This window comes from Dufourea novaeangliae, unplaced genomic scaffold (assembly GCF_001272555.1).
Source record: "Dufourea novaeangliae isolate 0120121106 unplaced genomic scaffold, ASM127255v1 scaffold228, whole genome shotgun sequence".
Taxonomy (NCBI): domain Eukaryota; kingdom Metazoa; phylum Arthropoda; class Insecta; order Hymenoptera; family Halictidae; genus Dufourea; species Dufourea novaeangliae.
The window spans coordinates 2,215,349-2,238,031 of record NW_015374150.1 but is presented as its reverse complement, the minus strand read 5'-3'; the positions used below and the strand labels follow the sequence as shown (position 1 = coordinate 2,238,031).

General features: G+C 39.8%; 3 protein-coding genes across 3 annotated transcripts; 2 read left to right on the top strand and 1 right to left on the bottom strand.

Moving 5' to 3' along the window:
* The first annotated feature begins 8,743 nt into the window (after window positions 1–8,743).
* Window positions 8,744–17,222, top strand: LOC107191517 (adenylate cyclase type 10-like). The gene is made up of 28 exons (XM_015580580.1): window positions 8,744–8,870; window positions 8,977–9,252; window positions 9,320–9,443; window positions 9,530–9,674; window positions 9,761–9,911; window positions 10,665–10,884; window positions 11,248–11,679; window positions 11,749–11,907; window positions 11,992–12,109; window positions 12,225–12,641; window positions 12,713–12,804; window positions 13,106–13,258; window positions 13,344–13,431; window positions 13,505–13,652; window positions 13,744–13,884; window positions 13,950–14,099; window positions 14,341–14,422; window positions 14,481–14,701; window positions 14,769–14,921; window positions 14,983–15,098; window positions 15,167–15,508; window positions 15,589–15,725; window positions 15,803–16,092; window positions 16,180–16,378; window positions 16,454–16,593; window positions 16,668–16,779; window positions 16,853–16,991; window positions 17,076–17,222. Exons 1-28 carry the CDS (start codon window positions 8,744–8,746, stop codon window positions 17,220–17,222), a joined length of 5,019 nt encoding a protein of 1,672 aa, XP_015436066.1.
* A 2,275-nt stretch (window positions 17,223–19,497) lies between these two features.
* On the top strand, window positions 19,498–20,939 carry LOC107191696 (ATP-dependent Clp protease proteolytic subunit). Its single transcript, XM_015580795.1, has 4 exons — window positions 19,498–19,607; window positions 19,742–19,876; window positions 19,999–20,389; window positions 20,449–20,939. Exons 1-4 carry the CDS (start codon window positions 19,569–19,571, stop codon window positions 20,595–20,597), a joined length of 714 nt encoding a protein of 237 aa, XP_015436281.1. The 5' UTR covers window positions 19,498–19,568; the 3' UTR covers window positions 20,598–20,939.
* Window positions 20,940–21,008: 69 nt separating this feature from the next.
* Window positions 21,009–22,652, bottom strand: LOC107191689 (LIX1-like protein). Its single transcript, XM_015580787.1, has 4 exons — window positions 22,577–22,652; window positions 22,155–22,342; window positions 21,726–22,072; window positions 21,009–21,650 (listed from the first exon to the last, which is right to left on the bottom strand). Exons 2-4 carry the CDS (start codon window positions 22,309–22,311, stop codon window positions 21,246–21,248), a joined length of 909 nt encoding a protein of 302 aa, XP_015436273.1. The 5' UTR covers window positions 22,312–22,342; window positions 22,577–22,652; the 3' UTR covers window positions 21,009–21,245.
* Between the last annotated feature and the right edge of the window lie 31 nt (window positions 22,653–22,683).

Here is a 22,683-nt window from a genome sequence, read left to right as displayed (position 1 = left end):
TCCAGAACTAACGCGTAGGATACGAAATACCGTGAACACGACGTAAGGGTGGCCAGTTTGTTCTTTGTTCAATTGAACAGGTGACCATAACCGCGATCAACACCTTGTACGGGAAAGTATCGACCGAAAATTCCTCAGAATCACCTGTGTCCATCGACTCCTGCAATGTTCTACTCCCTTCCATCGCGCCGATGAATTTTTCCCAATCGTCTGCAATTCGAATGATTCAATTGAAAAAAAAATACCGTACATAGCTACAATCATTCCATGGAGACGACGAACGCGTACAGTTTGTTTCCAAACCCCACCCTCCCCTTTTCTTCTTTTTTGTTTTTGGATTTCTTGTCACGGGTCCAAAGATTGTTGTATAACGGAGTGCTAGGTTCTAGTTAAAGGAAACGAAAGAAAAAAAAAAAGAAAGAAACAGAAAAAGTAGTAAAGTCGTTGTAACGAGATTATCCCTGACACCGAGGGATATGCTGTAAATTGTCCTTAAAATGGCGTGCGCGAGTGGGACAGCGTTGTTTCGATATTTAACAAAGGGAAGCCAAGGATTAGTGGAAAGGGAACTCGAGTCGTGGGTGCTGATTAGCTTTCAAGTTGACAATAATCGAACGTTTCGTGCATCCGGCGCGTCGGAAAAATGATCCTGCGATCGCGGTGACGATACGCGCGAAGAAAACATACACGAATCGAATCTTCAAGATTTGAATCTTCTTCGTGATTGTTATCTCATTTTGATATAGTTCGTCGGTCGAATCCCTCACGGAAACACACGACTAATAGCGTAAGAAATCGACGGGAACGTCTAAGAATGATCTTCATCGAACTAAGCAGTAAACGTCAAAGGGACGGTAAAAAACGCGTAATGTATATATTTATACATATATAAACACAGGACAGTTGCTGATAACAACACAGTGTACACAGTTGTAGTATATTTAAATAGATATGATCGCCATTCGTATTTACTCGAGCCACGATTATTACGGATTTGTATATAATATAGACTGTTGACCCACGGGAACGGCATCCATATAGTTTCTCAATCTCGAATAACACTTACGTTGACGACCGTGTAGATATTTATAAACTTGTTACGAAACTTTACGTTCGTCGTTAGAACGATATTTATGGAAAATTGTTGGAACATTCTATATTACAATATAGACGAGAGAGAATGTTTATGATGATCGTGTTTAAAACGATCTTGCAAAAGATACACAAGGAAGTTCTTCTAGTTTCTTGTTATTTTGCGGAATATCAAAGAAATTCGAAACACGTATATGCACCACGCACCAATGTTTTCTTCGCGCGTCATCGTGAGCACATCTCCATCCAGGACACAGGCCAAACGATCGTCTTAAAACGTAACGGAGTCACAATTGACGGGGAAGCCCATTCTTTTGACGAAGATGGGTGACGTAAGGACCCGTTACGAAGAGACATCTGTACTTTCTCAGATTGACATCGGGACTGAAGCTCGGATAATTCTCGAGAGTCAACGATATTGATCGTGTAATAACTTCCGATTAACACGAAACACGGGGGAAGATCGGTGTTCACTGGCGTGTTAATGATAATTGTCTCGATGCGGATAGGATCGATTATCTGGAATACAGATTCAGCGAAATGTATCGGTCGACACGAGGGGACAGCAGGGATCAGGATCGTTAACGCACGAGGCATTTCAGGAGAGACGAAAATTAATTATTCAATGGGAAACCACGTGTGTCGTGTTTGTGTAAATATAGTATTGTCGACGTTTCTTCGATAGACTTGCTAGTTCGTGGTCCCGCAACCCTTGTGGTCCGCTCTGGTTCTGTACACCTGTTTCCCTCCCTACCCTTCCCATACAACTAGTCTATAGATTACCTTGTACTACGTGTATACATACTAGATATATACTATCTTCGCTAAACGAATTTGTCGAGCATTTAACACACTTGTAAAACTTTAACGAACGCTAGCTCTCTCTCTCTCTCTCTCTCTCTCTCTCTCTCTCTCTCTCTCTCCGGTGCATAATTGCCGTATTATTGGCCCGGGATTTCGCGGGATGAACGACCGAATTGTGTAAAGAAAAAAAGCGAGTCCAACGGAAAAACGTTGTGAATTGGCGATAGACGCGTCAGTTGTAACGGTAGGGAGCCATATATGCATATTGGGCGTCGTTTTATCGCGAGTATACACTTGGAATCTTCCCGAATTGTCGAATGTCCCGGGCTACCGTCGCGAATTGAACAGATATCCGCGAGCAACGCGGACGAAGCATCGCGTGCTTCCGAACGGGATAACAAACGAATCGAGCAATCTGTCGAAACGAACAAAGTTAGTTAAAACGACGCGATATCAGCGACGGAAGAACAATAGATACTTAATGTATATACAGGATGTTCCAAGATAGTTGTAAGTCCTTGAAAAGAGTGAGTCGTGAGGTGATTTGAAACAACTTTTTCCTTAACAAAAAAGTTCTCCGAGCTTTGTTACCGAGATATTAACGAAAAACCCTGACCAATCAGAACGCGAGTCTGCTGGCTGAGCTCCAGCGGTACGGTTGGGGGAAATCAATCGGCAGACTCGCCCTCTGATTGGTCGGGGTTTTTCGTTAATATCTCATTATCAAAGCCTAGGAGAAGTTTTTCGCTACGGAAAATATTGTTTCAAATTACTTCAGGAATTACCCCTTTCAAGGATTTACACCTATTTTAGTACACCCTGTATATACGTTTTCTTTTTGTTCGAAGGAAGAGATTCGATGAACGACGCGCGCTTCGTCCGCCTCTCGCTCACTGTATACATATTATAAATAAATAAAACTATACATATATCGTCGTGTCTGCCGTACGAAGAATTAATGACATGTTGAAAGTGTAAAATTTTATCGTTAAATACTTTAAAGAAGATGCTCTCTTTAATTCGTCGATAATGCGCTCTTTCTCGTTGTTGGTACACACGCGACACAATTTTTGCTTTTTTTCCATTCGATCTCCGACGCCCCAATTGCGCGAGAAACAACGCGCGCGAACCCTACTGGATAAATATTCGCAATTAAGGAGCCAACACCGATTTTTATGACTTTTCAATCAAAAAAATTGTGAAGGTTTTAGTTGGGGGCTACCGTTTGTAACGAAGTTATTATCAAAAAAAATGTACGCAGATAATTAGTTACAAGTTTGGCCTTCTCGGTGAGTTCGATCTTTTTTTTCAATATTACTAATAAAAACAAGGTATCATCCCTCAAGACAATAGACGAGCTTATCATCATAAGGCCAGTTATTATCATAAAAAGTCATTCCAAGTTGGTTAGAGACAGTTCAAGAAAAAGTTATCATTGTTCCCTTAATAAGTACGACACTAAAGTTTTTTTGATAATAACTTTTATACAAACGGTGATTCCCAACTAAAACCTTCACATATCCAGGATTGTTGACCTTGACAACATATTAAAAAATCATCGAAAGGTGGCTCCCTTATTGTAAATATTTACCCCCTACTGATTAGAAGTCACATACGCCGGAACACAAGGGGGGGGAGGGGGGTAAAACGGATCGTGCGCAGGGCAGACGATCGTCGAGAGCTACACGGGCCGGCCATACCTCATCGAAACGCTTCTCTGCCCTGTGTAGCCAGACGGAAAGCAACGTCTTAATTATCCTCGCCGACGTATATTGTATTTAGTCGGAGAAACGTTCCTCTCTTACCTCTTCTCTCGATTCGCGACCCCCCTGGTGACCAATAAATAATACGCAAACCAGCGATCATCGTCGCGAGCATTCGAAATCGTCCTGTGTTCTGTTTCCTGTACAGGCATTCAGGTCTTTTACGTGGAGGTATATATTACGTAAAATGAACAATAACAGAGAAGAGGCTAAATATCCGAATACTTTCTTAAAAATTAGTCGAACGAGATAGACGAAGATTGGCAGTTGAAAATTTGATTAGGGAATTAGACGAGAACGAAGACACACACACTCGTTACCGGAAATCCCTTCGAGGATTCATTCAACGCAAAAAACGAATTCAGACAATCCAACGACGAGAGGCTGTTTACACGCCATTACTCGAGATAATCAATGTTACCACACAATCTCTATACGAAGCTCGACCACTTTAGTTATCCTTGCTTTTTTCGACCGTTTGTATCGTCTGATTAGTGTATAGTTATATATTAAATCGGATAATTTTTTAGGAAATGGGGAGAGGTCTTCGTTCTCTCGATCGCAACACGGAGAGATTTGTTTAATTGTTAATCCTCGGGATCGAGAAAGAGATAGAGAGGCGGAACTAGGAGAAAGTAAAAACGAAGGAGATTGAAAGAATGAAACTGGAACGGTTAGTAAACGTGTGCCACCGTCATATCAAGCCTATATCATCGTGTTACATTATATTCATATATATATATATATATATATATATATATTATATATATATACACCTAAGCAGAAAAAAATAATATTACCGTTAATCGACACAATTGTTAAAGAGGAGTGACTGAAAAAAATATCGTGTGAATGCGCGTTGATAAAAAGACAAAAAAACAATAAGTCTTTCTTTCGATCGCTCGAGGATTGGGAAGCCCCTGAGCAAGTTTTTTCGAATCTTACGAATCTTCTACCGGCACTCTTTATTCTGCAAACACTCGACTGTTCACTTCGATCAGTAATGAAAAAGAAAAAAAAACAATCGTTCCGACACTTATCATCTTACCGTCTTTGTTAGATGAATGAAAATAAAAAAAAAAAGGTTGTAAACGTAGGATGTAATCGCTTTAAACAAATTGATCCACGTATCTTGAATTTTAAGACTGTTTAACGAATAAAATTATCAAAGTGACACTGTTGCGAGGAAAATGTTTCGATGTTGCGTCGTTCTATTTAAAATAGTCTCCGAGATATATCAAGTATTTAAGAGAAAAAAAAAGTATGAACGAGAAGTCTGAAGGGCAGAATATATAGGCACTTCGAATACGAAGAAAAGATAGCAGAAATAAGTCGAACTTGGCTCTCTTTATTTGCAAAATTTCACTTGGAAACAGGGCGAAACAAAACCGATAAGCATTAATTAGATTGCACGGCCATTTTAACGAATGACGTCCAAATGTTTAAAAAAAAAAAACAAATGGGACGCAACACGGATTGGTGAATCGACTTGCAGAATGTTTCGTGTTCCTTCGAGTCGAATAAAAGGGGCTTGGTAAGTTAGTAACTGTCCCTCGTACGAATCACGATTAGGTTCCCGACGCGAAAGCCCTGCGGAAATTCAAATCGTTCGGTCCGCACTCGAGTGATCCTAAGCTGAGACGAGGTGAAAATGCGAAGCGAAGAGAAGCTAAACCTCTGCGAGTGACCGGTGAGAGCGCGCGTGAACGAGGCCGTCTCGATATTATTTTTCGACTCGACTGTTTAGTATCTACGATGAAACGAAAAAAAAAAAGAAGAAAAAAAAAACGTTTTTATGTGAACTATTGCGTAAGGAAAGCCGTGACGGCGTCATATCTGTCCGGTGCTGGGACAAGCGCGGCCGTTCAACGAAAAAAAAAAAAAAAGAAGAAAATTCTCCTGTAAAATGAAATTCCCCCCGGTGTTCCGCCTTGCGATGCTAGGCAATTCTCTTCTTCGTGAGGCCGTGCAAACGGAAAAAAAAATATGAATCGTGAAAATTGCGTTGTTGAATCGGGCCGCGAGATAAAGAGTCCATTCTGGAACCGACGCCGCGACGGTGTGGCTCCTCCTGCCCCCTTTTTTTATTCTCCAATTTCTACGTGTTTAATCGTTAAGTGAAACAGAGAATTTAAGAGAAAGAGAGTGTGTGTGTCTGTGCGTGTGTGTGTGTGTGTATAAGAGAGAACGTGAGAGACAGAGACGAAATACGAAAAGAAGTAGAGTTACGTTTGACGATGCGAAACGGCGATATGTTTCGAGTTCGTTCGTTGATTAACGAGAACGCAATACGAGTTTCGGATCGCGTGTACATACCTAAGAGGAACACGATAATAATGCGTATGTATGCGTGTGCGACAGGACAGAAAGGGAGCGAGAGAAATATTGCGTGAAGGACGAAGAGAAGAAAAGAAAATTACACGGATGGGGAACGAAGCGAGTTATGCTTTTAAGGTCTTTACGACGCTTCATTTATCGAGCGAACTAGGACGCGATCGGACGAGATCGAGGGTATCCTATCGTGTTGCGATTTATTCTATCTTTTTTTTTTTTTTTTCTCTCTCTCTCTCTCTCTCTCTCTCTCTCTCTCTCTCTCTCTCTCTCTTTCTCTCTTGCACGCGATAGAAATCATCGCTCGAACGACACACGGTCGACGGAGCAGATTAGGGGTGGTGAACCGAGGACTAGAGTGTAAGTTTAACGAGTAAGCGTAAGATAAATCTATAAAGAAAGAACAAAAAAAAAAAAACAGAAACCAGTAAACAGTTTATCGAAGTACATTGTTGCAACTGCCATGCTGTGTGCCATTATATAACGGAGTCACGTTTGTCGTAAAATGCAGAAGACACGAGAAAAACAAAGAATAATGAAGGAAAGAAAAAGAAATACACGAAACGAAAAATCTGTTGTGCGTCTGAAAGTGTTCTCGGGTCCTATCGCTTCGAGATGTCTCGAGGGGCCCGGGCCGTTCTTCTGTCTGCGATTCGAACGTGGTTCCCGCGCATTCTGGATTCAAATATGAATGAATTTACAACGAAGAGTCTTGGACGGGATGTCCTTTAGGTCGGATATAGCGAGACGTAACAATACATTTTTCTGTTCTTACGACGGAATATTATTTCTGGAGTATCAAGAAACAATTATTAATTGTTCAACAATTATAACCGTTGAATATGTGTCTGTGAAATTGAAAGAGTCTCTCGTTGTTAGAGCAAAGAATGCCACGGAAACGAGGAAGTTGGGGCCTCGTGGAATTCGCGTGCACTCGCCCAGGCGAACCAACATGTAAATTATAGATGGAAATGGAATTATGGAATGGAATGAATTAATGTATAATATACATATGTGTTTATTCAGCCGAGCGCGTGCACGAGATTTTCCTCCAATCGATGAGTTTTCCACCGTCGCGTCGCAGACCGAAGAAAGATTGTTCATGATCGGGCGAGAATCGTATTTTTCCGTGGATTCGTTCCTGCATCGGGGAAATCGTGACAAGAAAACTAGACATACATATTTTCTGTACCGATACGTTGCATTTAAATTCGGATCCCGTTGCAGCAATTCAAAACTTAAGTATATTGTAATATGGCCGAGAACCGGTAGCAAAATCACGAGAGTCGTTCACTTTTATCGAATTCTTGTATAATTTTAACGGTGTACATTGTCGTCGAGACCATCAACCATACACGACAACGTGTTCGCGGGTTTTTCCGATAACTTCGTGAGCGAAAATCGTTTTGGTAATTAGCCTGTGATTTGTTAAGGCACGAAGAATCTATTTAGCATTTTGTTCCTTTCGAAAGCATGTCTACGTGTGGGTGTGTGTACGTGTATAATTGTAGGTCGAAAGTCGATCATAACTGTATAAAAATGTCGTGTTGTCTCGCTTCGTGTACACACTGTCGCTCGTAATCACCCGCGAAGATGGTTAGTAAGTTTCTGACGACAAAGGTACACACAACGCGAGACTAATGTGTTCATCGATCGTGGTTACGAAGATCAATGTGTGTATGTGTGTACGTGTTGCGTTGCGTTTAGTCGAAGTGAACGTCGTTACTTTCGTAGAATACCCGCGCAAGAACGAATTCCCGCGTTCGGCTAGGCTCGATTTTCTCGTGTCGCGACGTTTTCGCGGAGAACGCGAAAACCAAGAAAGACAAGAACCGGGTCTATGTATAATCCAATTGTTAGCCGACAGCCGACGGTATGTGGAGAGGAGCAAAACAAAAAAAAAAAAAAATGATGACATTAATTAAGAAGTAAAAACCAAAGATGACGTCGACCCATCATAGATTCAAGCACAATAAGGAACTATAGTAGGGCCAGGCACAATAAAATACGGCCGTCACGTTGTAGGCAGCGATCTGTTAGAGCGACAAGTCATATAAGTATCTATATAGCGACACTATTAAATAAACACATATTGTCTATTGTCACGAGAAGTGTATTCATTGTTAAACGCTGGCAACCCTTCTCCATGACTAATGGTTTATAGATCTCGCATTGAGTTGAATAAACACACATAAACGAAGAGAAACAGCGAATTTTCTATTCCGTCGAACCTGACATTAAAATTTGCCAATTACCACTATTTCTTCTTGCACCAAAGGGTTTTCCCGTATTAAATTAAAATAAAAAAATTACGACGATCGTAAAACTTTCGAACGGTAACGGTAGTACCTGTTGAAGGTTTCAGAAACAGGTAGGTGGGAGACATTGAAAGTTATCGATACACTCTTTGTCGTATCGATAGAAATTTTTCAATCTGAATGTAGTTTCTTAATCGATGAATTCTCTCTTCCCTTCAAAGAGTACCAGTCATTTTTCAGTCGAGATAAACGAAACGCGATGAAAGTGTCGTAGAGAACAGAACATGGTAACGCCACGTTACAGTGCATCGGTTCAAGATTTAAGACTGGACGCTCACAAAATGATAAAGCAGAAAGGTACGTTATGATCGCTACGATAACAGATTTTCCATACTGGTTACGCGTTAATTTTTCTAATTGATCGTGGTATTCGTCCATTTAGACCAAGGTGATAAAATCAAAGATGAAAAAAGGGAAAAACAGAGGAACCGGGCGATGGAGATGAAATTGGAGCAGCACACGAAAATATTCGCTTCGATGTGCCCTGACGAAATTCTGGATTATTACGATAATTACGCGACCAGAATGTACTATACCACTTTAATGCTTGGCGATGTATCAGGTATAACACAACGCTACAATTATCGCAATAGGTATTCCTGCGATAATTATCACTGCGGTATCATTGGCCATGTAAGACTCTAAAACGATCGAATGCATTCGGACAGGGTTCACGGATCTCGCTGAGAAGTACACGAAAACGGGCAGAGGCGGTCCATCGAAGTTGACGGAAACATTGAACAGCTACATCGGCGCGATGGTGCAGGAAATACTGTCGCACAACGGTGACGTGCTGAAATTCTCCGGGGACGCGTTTATCGTGATGTGGAAGCTGAACGAGGGTATGATGATGCGGGATCTCGCGATCGAAGCGATGCAAACCGCTTGTATTATTCAGAAACACTTTGGAACGTACGAGACCGAGGTTGGAGTGACTCTGAAAGGTTTACAATAATCAGTATGATTCTTCTTACGATTGGTCCTATTCAACGATCAGTTTCGATAATTTAGTGAAACTAGCGATAGCTTCTGGAAAAACATACTTCACGTCCATTGGACGCCCGGACAGCGTGTCCCATTACATTATCACTGGGAAACCGGTGTGGGATGTAAAGTTCGCCGAGGGTCTCTGTCGGTAATAACATAAATCAATTCGATTAATTATTCGCCGAAATAAAGCCAACGGATAGCCATTTTAATCGTATCGTACACTCGACCAAGGGGCGGCGATATTCTGGTTGCGCCCAGTAGCTGGCAATGGGTGAATCCGAACGAGTATGTGCATGAGACACTTGAGGATGGAGTACACACTTTAATACTGGCGTGCACGAGCACGTGGTATCAGTCGAGGGATGACGAGGCGCAAGTGAGCACCGAGGGTAAAGTTTAGAATCGTTATATACATACCTTTACAACACACAACTTTTTTCTGCACATCATTAACGAACTCAGAGATCTGATTCAGACGAGAACGAACGCATCGACTATTACGATTCTACCGGATTCGCTTCCAAGACAGTGATGGGTTCTGAGACCGAAGCGGTGATGATGAGCCTGGCTGGCAATCTAGAGAGAGAAAGATTCAAGCAGATCGATTATAGCTGTAAGTTAATACGAGGGCTGTAGCGAAAGTAACGCAAAAGTGTGCATAACTTGTTTATTAAGCGATGTAGGTTGTTATTTACATCCGTGACCTAGTTTTTTCTTTTACGGAAATATTTATTTATACATTTTAATGTACCAATATATTTTACTGTTTGATATACAGTCACTTTTACCTTTTTATTCATTTACTCTATTTATTTATTTATTTTACTGACATAAGCGTATTTTAACTTATTGACAACTTTTATCTATGATATAGGCCAAATGCGAGTCTCCTGACTTCGCGAATTTCGCCAATACACTTTTATAAAATTAGGACACTATATCGACTCAGGATCCCTTGTTCCTAACTTCTTTTTACCGCGGAGACGTCTTTTAACCGTCGTTCCTCCCCAAGGTTAAACGGCGTCTTACACAGAATACCGAGAGTCATATCGGTGACCGGTCGTCTCTCCCAAAGTCATGTTTTCACAGTACCGGAAAAGACGCTGTGGGTTAGGATGGAGGGCTTTAAAAAAAAGAGCGATGTAGGTTGTTTAAATTGCACATATTGTTGGAGTAACTCTTCCCTCCATCCAAAGGGACTACTCAAATAGTCGCCTTTATAAGCGATGCATTTTCAAACAACGTGTGTACTTCGAATAACCTATATCGGTTAATAAAAAACTTACGCTCACTTTTGCGTTACTTTCGGTACAACCCTTGTATCATTGTCGTGGCGATTTAAAAATGGCACCGGCTGTTCTTTCAGTGCGACCGAAAGTTATAAAGATAGCGAAAGCTCGTCTCAAGGACGCTTTAAGGAGCTACATGCTGAGGCCGGTTATTCGATCCGTGGAAATGGACGAGCCCCTGGAATATCTAACCGAAATGCGACAGGTGGTGATACTGTTCATCAACGTTCTCACGTCGACCGTAGGCAAGAGAACGCTCATCAGTTTGGTCAACTCGGCGTACAAGCTGGTTTGCAAGTCAGCCGCCACCATTCCCTATTCCGTACACCGTTCGATAAATTTTAACTTCCTACCTCATAACAGTTAACAGGTGTTTGTGATAGATTTCATTAGCTAAATATGAATCTGCAAATCGTTTTTTGTTCACAGTATGTCCAGTTTTTGAAAAACTACATTTTTTTTTAAATTGCAAACATAATAACAATCCATAAAATTGATTTGTTCTTAAAGACTGAACGTCCTGGGGAAAAAACGGTTTGATCAAAAATCTATTAGAAACGCCTATTAGCAGTCAGAGGTATTTTACATGTTGACCAGTGTTGTTAATGTTCCCTTTTGCGATGCAATTTTTCTCCGATAACGTAAAATTTTCCATCGAAGGATCGTCGGTGGAATGCACGGATGCGTGAACAAGACGTCCCTGTTCGACAAGGATCTGATGTTTCTCTGTGTGTTCGGTCTGCGCGGGGACAAACACGAGCTGGAGTCCCAGATCGGTTTGAAGTGCGCGTCGAAGCTGCGAAACACCCTGGCAGGGCTGAAGTACGTGAAATCTGTTACCGTCAGCGTAACAACGGGGATGACGTACTGCGGCGTGGTCGGTCACATTTTACGAAGGGAGTACACCGTGATCGGTATGTCGGTGAACAAGGCCGCGAGACTTATGGTCGCTTATCGCGACAAAGTGGTCTGCGACCGGGAGAGCTTCCTTCAGTCTCACCTCGAAGCAAGACACTTCATTCTGCAAGAGCCGCGATACTTGAAGGGGATCACAAACGTGGGTCCAATATATGAATTTCAGGAGAAACCGAAGTAAGTCATCTATCGTCGAGTCTCATCAAAGACAACTGATCGATTTCAAGGTCCCATCCGTTGCATTAGGTACAACGTGACGGATTTAGTATGGAACAAGTATCCGTTACTCGGCCGAGACGCCGAAATCAAGAAGTTCCAGGAGATTATGAAGAAATTATTAGAATACTCCATGGGGGAGAAATCGAATCGTGGCCCAAGACCGAAGTACAATACGCTGGTCATAAAGTACCTTCACATTGAATGTGTATCACAATTGAGATCTGTACCGTGAATGTTCGTTGATTATTTACACTCGTGATCGGGTCGCAGGGGCGAGCCAAGGATAGGCAAAACGAAACTGCTGGACGAGTGCACGCAGAAAGTTCCCGTTGGAATTCACTGCAATTACGTTTCCTTAAGGTCGAACAATTCCAAGGTTGACAGCTTCGTACTATTCCGAGTCGTTTGTTGCTCGCCGAAAAAACATTCTATCCGTAATGAACCTTGAATTTTTGACATCTTGTATACCGTATTAAAGAGACCGCGTATTTCTCTCAGCGCAGGCCCCGTACAGTTTGATTCTCATGATATTCTCGATGTCCCTCGCGTTCACCGTCTCGTCGATGCGCAAGGAACGGGAGGACAAGCTGCTCCGCCGTCTGGGCAAGGTGCGCCAATCCCATTTCCTTTGCGCCCTTAATCAGCCGTTCAACGTACGTTTCCCAATAACGCATCGGTACAACATGTTGTCTGACATGGACAAATGGAAAATCCTCCGGAAGTTTCTGTTGAAATTATTGAAGAGTTGCTTCACGGAACTCTGGGTAATTATCATCGATGACGCCGAGTACACCGACCACGAGTCGCTGCGGCTATTCGACGTTCTGACGAAGAGGGACATGGTGTTCTTCGTTCTTGGTATCGGCAGGAAACTCGGGACCGAGTTCCAATTGCATCCGAACCTTCTGGACAGAGGAAAGGTAATTTTTTGCAGATTAAAATTCGATCGTCTTACTATCAGGCTACATTTCGTTGATTCTTCTTTCGGCAGATTATCGAACTTCACGGAATAGATAGGTGGTTCCATGCTGGTCTCGCCTGTCAAACCTTAAACGTAAACGGTTTGCCGGCAGAGCTCGAGAAGTGAGTTGCATCACAGACGAGATATAAGAATAGACCTAACATGCAATGTAATTTTCATTCACTTCAGTATTCCATTCCTTGCTTGTGTGTGTGTGTGTGTCTGTTGTGTGACATCATGATGTCAAACGTAGGTCCTGAAGTCTGAAACTTTTATGTGGTGTGCGTTCGAAACAGCGTGATTTTTGTGGGAAACCAAGTCCCATAAGATGTTAGGTCTATTCTTATATCTCGTCTGTGGTTCCATCATTGTAATCGGTAATATATATTCCTCGTGGGATTGACACGAATGTTCGCTTTGAAGACTCATACAGGAGAAAAGTTTTGGTAATCCAGGCTGGATCGAGAGCTACTTGGTGAGCCTGATGCAAGCAGGTGGAATAGAGATAGTAATAATCAGCAAGAAGGAGGCGATTAAAAAGGGCTATGTGATGCCTCCTGTAAATATGTTGAAAAGGTTTTGTCCAATAGAAATATTAACAAAGTTTCGACGAACAGATCCGTTTCTCGTATTTATTCTTCGTGCGATTCTCTCATATCAGATTCGCGTCCACCGCGCCAATCACTAGGATAGAAGACAGTTTCGAAGAACGCAAGGACAGATGGCAGATGTACAGAATGAGTTTCAAAGTTCGTGCGTTACATTTTCCTTTTGCACAAACGACGACTAGTTTCATTATAGCAGACGATAATTTCACGTCAGGATAGCTTGATATCGTTGCTAGAGGAAAGCAGCGGAAACCCGCATAAACTGGAAATAACTGCGGATACCGACGAAACATTGATCGCTGTCTGCAAGATCTCGGAGAAGTTCTCGTACGACGATGTCGACACTGAAATCACGATGGACGGTAAAGATTCAACTTTTTTATTGCTACTATGGCGTGAAAAGGTATGCTGTAAATCAAGGATATTCACCAAGAACCATTATATCGCTGTTAGTTATGATCCTGAAGCTGTTCGATTCCTTGACGCCCCTCGATCAGCTCCTCCTGAAGTGCGCTTCCGTGATTGGCGAAACTGTCAACAGACATATGCTGGAATGTCTGATGAATCTGTCTGCTAAAAGAGAAATTGGACTTGGTACGTTACAAGTTCGAAACGAAATGGAATCGCCCAATTGAAATCTTTTCTTGGCACTGTGTCAGCTGTGGCGAAACTGTTCGAAATACGAGTCTTTGGATGCGCCATTGGAGACTTTTCCAGCAACACAGGACCCATAGTATTTATCCAGAACGTGCGGAATCCTACTACAGAGACGGACATATTCTGCAACTGCGTTGGACTTACTGTACCAAGTATAAATAATTATTTAAATGAAAGAAAAATTAAATGTACACATACGTGCCAGTATCCCTCAAGGGGTTAATACATTCGTAGCTGAAATCTGATCGAAGTCAGAATTATTAAACAAATGTATCTTCGATCTACACTTTCCATAAGTTAAGTAATCCTATAAACGATTACGATTACGATTAGACGTCTGCTAGTCGAGTGATTATCGTTGACTCGAATTACTTGAAGGTTGTATTTCCATAGCCGAGCTGGAAGATCTTCCGAGGTACGCTTCCTGCGGTTTAATGAGGTTCAAAATGACGATGTTTCGCGACACAACCTATCGGTGAGCAATAATTCTTCAGCCATTTGTCAGATGTCTATAAAAATCGCAAACGGTTAAGATTGCTCACGGAGAACCAAAAAATGGAGCTGCACAATCAAGCACTGAAGTATCTGAAACAGTATACGAGACGTTGCGCGTTCTGCGGAGAAGGTCAATTCGCGAAATTGTTGGGGAATGTATCGAAACGAGAAGACCGACTGAAGAAACGGGCAGTCATCGAGGGAATGTTTGAAAGCGTGGAATTTCGGTCCGCGTCCGCCATTAAAGAGATTGAAAGAAGTACGCGACTCAGCTTCTTTATAACGATTTCTTCTAATCCCTATTTTTGTCGATGATCGGATAACAGATCAGAAGAAATGGTTCTCCTGCCTGAACCTATTTCGACGCGTCGAGAGACGACCGACGATTACGTTCTCCGACGTGGATTTCAGTAACTGCCAGTGCGATCTGATATTAATGACCGTGTACACGCAAATGCTGGATCATTGTCGTGGTATTGGTACGTCGAGTGAGAGTTATAATATACTATTATTAAAGAAAGTAAAAGTCTCGTTTACCAGGGCTAAATGAGATGACAATGATCGCCATTTTGGAGTTCGCTGAAATCTGTCTGATGACGTCCAACATACCACAAGCACGAAAGCTGTTAGCGGAAAGCGAGACAATCTTGGGGAAGGTATAATTAAATGAAAACGAATACAAAACACTTGATCGTAATTATTACTTTTCTCGCGATATCCGCAGCTCTTCAGCGCGACCGAAGACGAAGTTATCGTTCTACCCTATCTGACTTCGAAAATTCAGACTCTGCAGGGACAGTGCTATCTCGAGAGCGGCTCTCTGTTCGAGGCGGAACAAATCCTCGAAGCGGCGTTGAATAATTTAGGGTACAAATTCCCGAAAATGGAGATAATGATAGATCTGAAGTCGATCGCGCAATTGGTACAACTGAGATGGAAGTTCAGCTGTATAAACGACTGGAATCTGAACACCGATTACGTTGCCACGCAAAGCAGTATAACCCAGTGTGCAGATTACACCGAGCAGTTGGCTGAATGCTTGGCGAAAATGTTCGATCTTTTCAGAGTGATTAATCAATCTTAATCAGATACTTTTCAACCAACTGCCGTGAATGTTAATTAAAAGTAATTTATATCGATGATTAGATCAAAGGTATGAAGAGACACGCGCGTTTAGCAGCGATCTGGGGCTTGAACACAGCCCTGGAAACCAATAGAAACTTGTTCGTCTTGAGTACATCCTATACCAACATGTTGATCACAGCGCATATGTATCAGGATAGGTCGGAGTTTTTGCAGGATTTCGAAACAAACCGTTAAATTGTAAGTTCTACTTGACCTTTTAATATGATTTCCGCAGGGCCATTGTTCCGTTCTTAGAGGAGAAGGGCCTCGAAATATGCAGGCAGAGCAAAGACGCTATCGAATCGCAGGAATTGAATATGATCGCTGAGCTTTACGCGGGAATATTCTTCTCCCGATGGGTAAACGGACAAATCTCGAAGGCGATTAAAATCGGCTTCATTTGCTGCAGAATGGCGGCTATGGTTGGATCCACATTTCTAAAGCTGCTAATAATGCCTCGGCTGGCTCATCTACTCATGCTTTCTTGCCGTCACTCGGAAGCGATTACACAGCTAAGAGAGCTAGGTAATCGAGTATCCACAGGCACAATCGGGGGACTCTGACGAGTCGAATTTTTTGTTTTTCTACTTTAAACCGTTTCACGTATTACAGAGTTCGAATCCAACTACGACTTGGATAAATCTGGTCGCACCTGGTACTATGCGCTTTGCGCGGACGTGCAGTTAGACACTGGAATAACTCTTCTGTCTTTTAAAGCTTGCGAACAGTATTTTCTTCGGGAAGGCGAGGCGATGATCAGCCTACATGATCCGGAAGCGGAAAGGCGGTACTTCGTCTCTATGTGGTTATGGCACGTATTTTCGATCGTCCGTTTTATTCGTCACTTTTGTGTCTGTAATCGAATTATTATAAATTTGTCGTCAAGGTGTGTCAGAACAGAACAGTGGGAGGCTTCCATAGTCTGGGAGAGGAGAAGCGTGAACAATTTACCTATTATGGATGAGCATATAGTAGCAGCTACTATTACTTCTCTGAAAAGACTCGAGGGTTTACTTATTCTATATGGTACTCATTTGTATATACTCATCTGTAATCACGGTGCCATGGGTGCAATAAATAATAGATTTTCGTACTTGCAGTACACAAGTTAAACAGTAGAAATATCGATGCAGTGACTACATTGACAGAAATAAAGAGCATTTTCAGGGAGATGAAGAAAATGACCAAGATCGTCAAGCTCACAATTCCCACGTAATAGGAATGCTGATTCTTGTAAATGTATAGTAAGGAATAAGAATTCTAAACACGTTATGAATCGTTACAGATACATACTGCTGAAAGCGTACTATTACATGATAAAGTTTCGAAAAGGAACGGCAATGAAGCTATTAAAACGTTTAAAAAAGGTGTGCTGGAAAATGGAGAATGAAATGGTTTACACATGGGCGACCCACTATGAGACGGTTCTCTTTCGTGATTCATGAATTATTTTTTTTGATACGCTAGTCGAATGCTCAAAACGTAATGTATAAAATACTATTTCGCAGGTTTGGTCAAATGGCGTGTCTTCCGTTCAAGAAGACAGGTGGAAGGATGCTTCAACCAGTAAATTACATTCCCAGTGGAGTGAAATCAATGCAAATGAATCTAATATGGTGATATTCACGTTTCCCTTGCCAATTTATCCAAACTGATATTAGGGAACAATGTAAAATAATAAAGTAATCTTAATCAACTGTTTTACTAACTGTAGTAGCAACATGGCTGAAAGGTACTTAAATCTGTCTGAAACTGCAATGTGTTTTCGATGAATTGTAGATTGAATTAAACCGCGTAACAAGTGACGAGACTGCGATTCGATTGTCACATTTTTTTTCGACTGCGTCTACTATTCCATGAAGTAATGAAAAATAAAAATCCTAGTATAACAAGCATATGTACATATTTCAAACATGACGTAAGTAGACTGGCACGTTGTTTCGTCGTAGGTAAAATAGTAACAAAAATTGGCATTAATTTTTAATTTCATCAACCAGCACTCAACCATGTAATTCGACCGGAAATGGTTCACCTTATTGTCAATCACCGGTGATTAATCCCACAATTTTCGTAAATCCTCCTACTAGATCTTGTACGGTAAGTTATAAAATGCTCAGTCCGTATAAAATACCTTACCTATAATTACTTAAAGATTTCGTAATATGTTGTAACTAGAAATAAATCAATAAATAATACATTCTCAGGTTTCCTTTTCTGCAACGTGCGCCCCATATGCGGTTCTCTCTAATTTTCCTCGTGCTCCTTATAGTGGTTCCTCATCTTATGTCTTATACTATGATAAATATCACCCCATTACAACGTTACGGAATGTTTATTCAGCGTACACCTGTCCTCCCTACAGTAAGATATATGTATTGTATTACCTATCCCATAGCAAACATATATGAAAAAAAATATATATAACATAATACTTTCTAATTTTCAGCATCTAGCACGTACAGATGTTAGACTATAGTAACTAGAAAACATGTTACTTGTTCCCTTGTAGTATTGATAGAATACAATGCAAAATTGTAATATTATATCATAATATCATTATCCTAAATAAAATGTGCGAAAACTTGCATATATCTGTATTTTTGATTAGGATGTAAAAAGTACAATTGATATTAGATTGTGTGAAATAACTTTTATTCTGATGTATAATAGAAATAGCAACTATGAGGTACATTATTACTCTACCAGTCACGTATTGGCTTCTGTGAAGCAAATGTTAATATCCAAGTATTACGTGGTTGTTTCATCCTTTGCACTTGGTTGTGTCTAGGAGATACCTTACATTTCACGTACTTAACTCCTTCCTTCCAGTGCAAAACACAATATTTACATCGTCGGTGTAGAACGGTTTTGGTTTTCATGTTGCAAGTGATATTGTACATGGGTACAATTGTTTGAAGTAGAGTCTTTGAACTAATATTGTTACTATACATATTTGATGGATTGCTTAGACATTGTTTAGAGCTCATATGATGCATTGTACGATTTGTAATGTTTATTAATGGTTCCACTGGAAATATTTTTGGAACAATAGAATTTATAGTTTGACACATGGTTTTGAATAATACAGATTTACTCATTGTTCCTGTAAATAAATTTATACACCGTTAATACAAATAAAGTCAATCAAATTGTTACCAATTTCAATGCATACAAGATACTTATTTAAATTAGAAGGATGTAAGGTTAAATTAACTCAAGTAACTTAAAATTAATGTCACTGACTGTTAAATGTTGATAGTACTTGGATCCACAAAAATGTATTAGTTGTGTAAAATTTAAGCAATATAGTTTATTAAATTATCACTATTCAATTAAATCCGTGATTAATCAAAATTTCTCGTAGGACTCACGAAGCATTAAAGCTCCGTTCACACGTAAATACACACACTTATAAACGCTTAAAAGGACTAGTAACTTAAGTTACGTCTTCCTGTAATATTGAGTATTGCGAAATTAACGAATTAGTTTCAAGACGATTTGTATAACTTAAATGAATGTAACACGTTGTATAAATAACTGTACTATTTACGTCACACTTAAAACAAGTTAGTTTCTAACAAGCGTTTGATAAAGAATTTTTTGTATATAGTTGAGTATTTCGATATATTTGAGTAGAAAGATTTACATAGAAAATAAAGTATACTGAATAATACCGTAAACAAAGAAAAGAATAGTTTAAAAGATATAAACAATTAACCTACAAAGCATTGAATATATCAAGACAGTATATAAACTGTATTCCACGATTTAGTTTATAATTATGATACACTTGTCACTGACGTATCATCGCAAACCTTTTTGTTGTTATCATTCGACCAACAGTGTGATAATTAATTTTTTTGTTTAGGTTATGCTTTATTCCTTATTTCTCTCTTAAAGTGGTCCTGATTATACTTGCACATCAATTTGTTATGTTAACTGTTGTACCGGACTAATACGTGTTCGCGATTTATGCAAGTTACAGTCATTAAACTTTTAAAATGCTATTACGGAGGATAAACTGTTTGTTACAAATTCCTGTAAGTACAACATATAGAGTAAAAAAAGTAATGCATGTTTATATTTTAAATATCTATTAAGAAATTGTTTCTTATTACAAAGTCTCATAACTTGTTCATTATTAAAATCATTAACATAAAATATGTTTGAACAGGTTCCTGCTCAGAAGATAAGTAATCGGTACCTAAATTTTGTACCTGTTGTAGTAGAACAAAGTGGAAGAGGTGAACGTGCATATGATATTTATTCACGTCTCTTAAAAGAAAGGATCATTTGTTTAATGGGCCCGGTATATTCTCAATTATGTTAACTTATATCATTATTTAAGCATATAGAAAATAGTAAAATATATTATAATCTGAGAACATATTTCTATGGTTTTGTAAATCAAAAAATTGTTTTGTTTTGTAGATCACAGATAGTGTGTCTTCTGTAGTAATTGCTCAACTGTTATTCCTTCAGTCAGAAAGTAGTAAAAACCCAATCCACATGTACATTAATTCACCTGGAGGCAGTGTAACTGCAGGTCTCGGCATATATGATACCATGCAATATGTTCTTCCTCCTGTTGCAACATGGTGTGTAGGACAGGCATGTTCAATGGCAAGTTTATTATTAGCTGCAGGAGCAAAGGGTATGCGTCATTCTTTACCAAATGCTAGAATTATGACACATCAGCCCTCAGGAGGAGTGTCTGGTCAGGCTACAGACATACAAATACAGGCTCTAGAAATTCTGAAGCTTAAAAAACAAATAAACAATTTGTATGTCAAACACACAGGCATGGATCTGGAAAAAATAGGTACCTAAACTTACTAAACTATGCTGGGATAGACTTATTTAACACACCATTACTTGTAGAACGTACTATGGAAAGGGATAATTTTATGAGTCCTGATCAAGCAAAGGAATTTGGAATAATTGACAAAGTATTAGCTCACCCTATGCAAGAGGAAGAAGAAAGGGCAAAAATGCCTGAGATTTCTCTTGAGGCTACCATACAACCCTGATGTTAGGATTGAGAAAAAAGTCTTATTTGAAATTACGAAATTTTATTAAAACATGTATTTATCAATATTTAAAAATAGTAATAAACTATTTTTAAAACAATTACAATCTATATCGTATATGTAACTGCACTCCATTGCAGTTGTTGCGGCCATATTTCGTAAACTTTATGCGCACATAAAGTATATAATGATGACTTTGTATGTGATGCAACTATTCAAATCACTTTGATATTATTCCTCAGGCAAGCACAATATATCACCAAGCATTTATTCGTTATATGATAAGAATACGTAATGCTATGATTATAAGAAAGACTGCGTAAAATAGTAATGGAAGACGAGATTTTGTATCAAAACGTATGTATGTACAAATTATGAATAATTTTGATTTAATAATTGGCAGTTGTTCGCTTAAAATATTCTTAAAAATACGTGGTGTTTTATAATCCCATTAACAGTCTATTATCACCGAAAATACTTCTCATAAAAAGGACGGAATTGTTTACGTGTATCGATGCTGGACAACGATAAAGCGCTTCACAGTATAGCGACATTCTATGTCAATGAAAAACATATATTCCCCTAATACCAGCTTTTGAAATACCAGCTTCGTATATGCTTTTAAACCGTGTGATTTCTCTATTAAAATTACTGAGGACACACTTGAGCATGTGCAAGCATCAATATATCTTTTTTCTCTTTAGGAAATCTAAGCTCCCTTCCGGCTAAACGCGCTGCTTCAAGTTCTCTTTCAGCTAACGCCAATTCCATAGCGACAACGCCACCGCCGCTTTCGTGCTCTCTTGCCACCCAATCTAATGCCATTTGACTACGCATATCATCGTCCAAAGCACGATGACTGTAATGAGCGACTACTTCTTGTCTGCTACATTGTCTTTCCCTCATAGCCTTCAGTGAACCATTCCAATGAAGTAATTGAAAGACTGTCATTAACTCTTGAAATTCTAACATTGTTCTCCCACGATTGCATTCTAACATAAAACGAAATGCACCTATACCCGTATTTGGATCTTCCTTCTCATCTCCACTTCCCTACAAACAAGAACAGTTTAAAATTCTCTCTCTATTTTACTAATAGCACAATGCTCCAACAAATAAATTACATACTTGCGCTTGATTAACAACTCCATTAGATGTTGTAGAAGGTTTGGCAAAGCTGGCTCTTGCTTCAGCAACAGCCTTTTCTATAAAATCATCTGTTATCTTCCTTGCTGGATGCTCATTGAAAACAGAATTCATTAAAGCAATTTTTGCTGCTGATCTACGAGCTTCTGCCTTGGTTGGGCAATTCTGAAAGCTACCAAAACAAGATCCTCCAGGAAGGGTCACGTAACAAACGTAAGGTGGACTGGTACCAGGTACAGATTCATAAATAACTAAAGCTCCATTCCTGAGTTCTGTTCCTCTGCTTTGTTTCATCTGCCAGAACTCTTGTAGAGCTTCCACCACATTCACTACAAAGAAGACAAATAAAATTCTTAGGTCACATATATATATATATGTATATATAGATATCAAATAAAGAGATTGTCATACCTCTTCCATAGCCTTGAGTATGCTTAGCAAAGCTATTAACAACAGCTTCCACAGCATCTTTTAATACTTGTTTGTCCCTGGCATCTACCAGTCCTCCTGTGATACCCATATTTTCAGGAACACGGGACTTTGTTTTAACCGGCATTATGCCCTGCATTACCTTTTATAAACTCACGTACATTTACGTCCTAGAAGTAAAATTATAACAAAGGATATAATTAGCATTCCACTATTTAAAGTACATTCTTGATAATATTGATAGATCACAAATTAAATAAATAAGAAGTTGGAGTTAAAAAGGGAAGGATAGTTGACAGTGTTCAAATGGAGTTCCTTTTTCCGAGTAACAATCCACAAAAAGATTATTTACATAGTATCTCTTAAGAGAATCGGAATGAAAGTGTCAGAAGGTGTTTACGTACGTAGTTAAAATCAGCGTAACAGTGTTAGAGTGAGAACTGTCTTTCCCAGGTGTTCGGTCCGGGCCCCGGAGTGCTGTGCTAGTGACGAAACGGTGCAGTAATCGCTG

Excerpts from the sequence above, each read along its gene's own strand:
- LOC107191517 (XM_015580580.1), top strand. The coding sequence starts at position 8,744 with ATGGAGATGAAATTGGAGCAGCACACGAAAATATTCGCTTCGATGTGC. Across the intron at positions 9,253-9,319 it reads GGTTGGAGTGACTCTGAAAG|TGAAACTAGCGATAGCTTCT; the intron begins GTTTACAATAAT and ends TCGATAATTTAG. Across the intron at positions 13,885-13,949 it reads TAAAAGAGAAATTGGACTTG|CTGTGGCGAAACTGTTCGAA; the intron begins GTACGTTACAAG and ends GCACTGTGTCAG.
- LOC107191696 (XM_015580795.1), top strand. The coding sequence starts at position 19,569 with ATGCTATTACGGAGGATAAACTGTTTGTTACAAATTCCT. Across the intron at positions 19,608-19,741 it reads ACTGTTTGTTACAAATTCCT|GTTCCTGCTCAGAAGATAAG; the intron begins GTAAGTACAACA and ends ATGTTTGAACAG. Across the intron at positions 19,877-19,998 it reads TCATTTGTTTAATGGGCCCG|ATCACAGATAGTGTGTCTTC; the intron begins GTATATTCTCAA and ends TTTGTTTTGTAG.
- LOC107191689 (XM_015580787.1), bottom strand. The coding sequence starts at position 22,311 with ATGCAGGGCATAATGCCGGTTAAAACAAAGTCCCGTGTTCCTGAAAAT. Across the intron at positions 22,073-22,154 it reads TACTCAAGGCTATGGAAGAG|TGAATGTGGTGGAAGCTCTA; the intron begins GTATGACAATCT and ends TCTTCTTTGTAG. Across the intron at positions 21,651-21,725 it reads GAGTTGTTAATCAAGCGCAA|GGAAGTGGAGATGAGAAGGA; the intron begins GTATGTAATTTA and ends TCTTGTTTGTAG.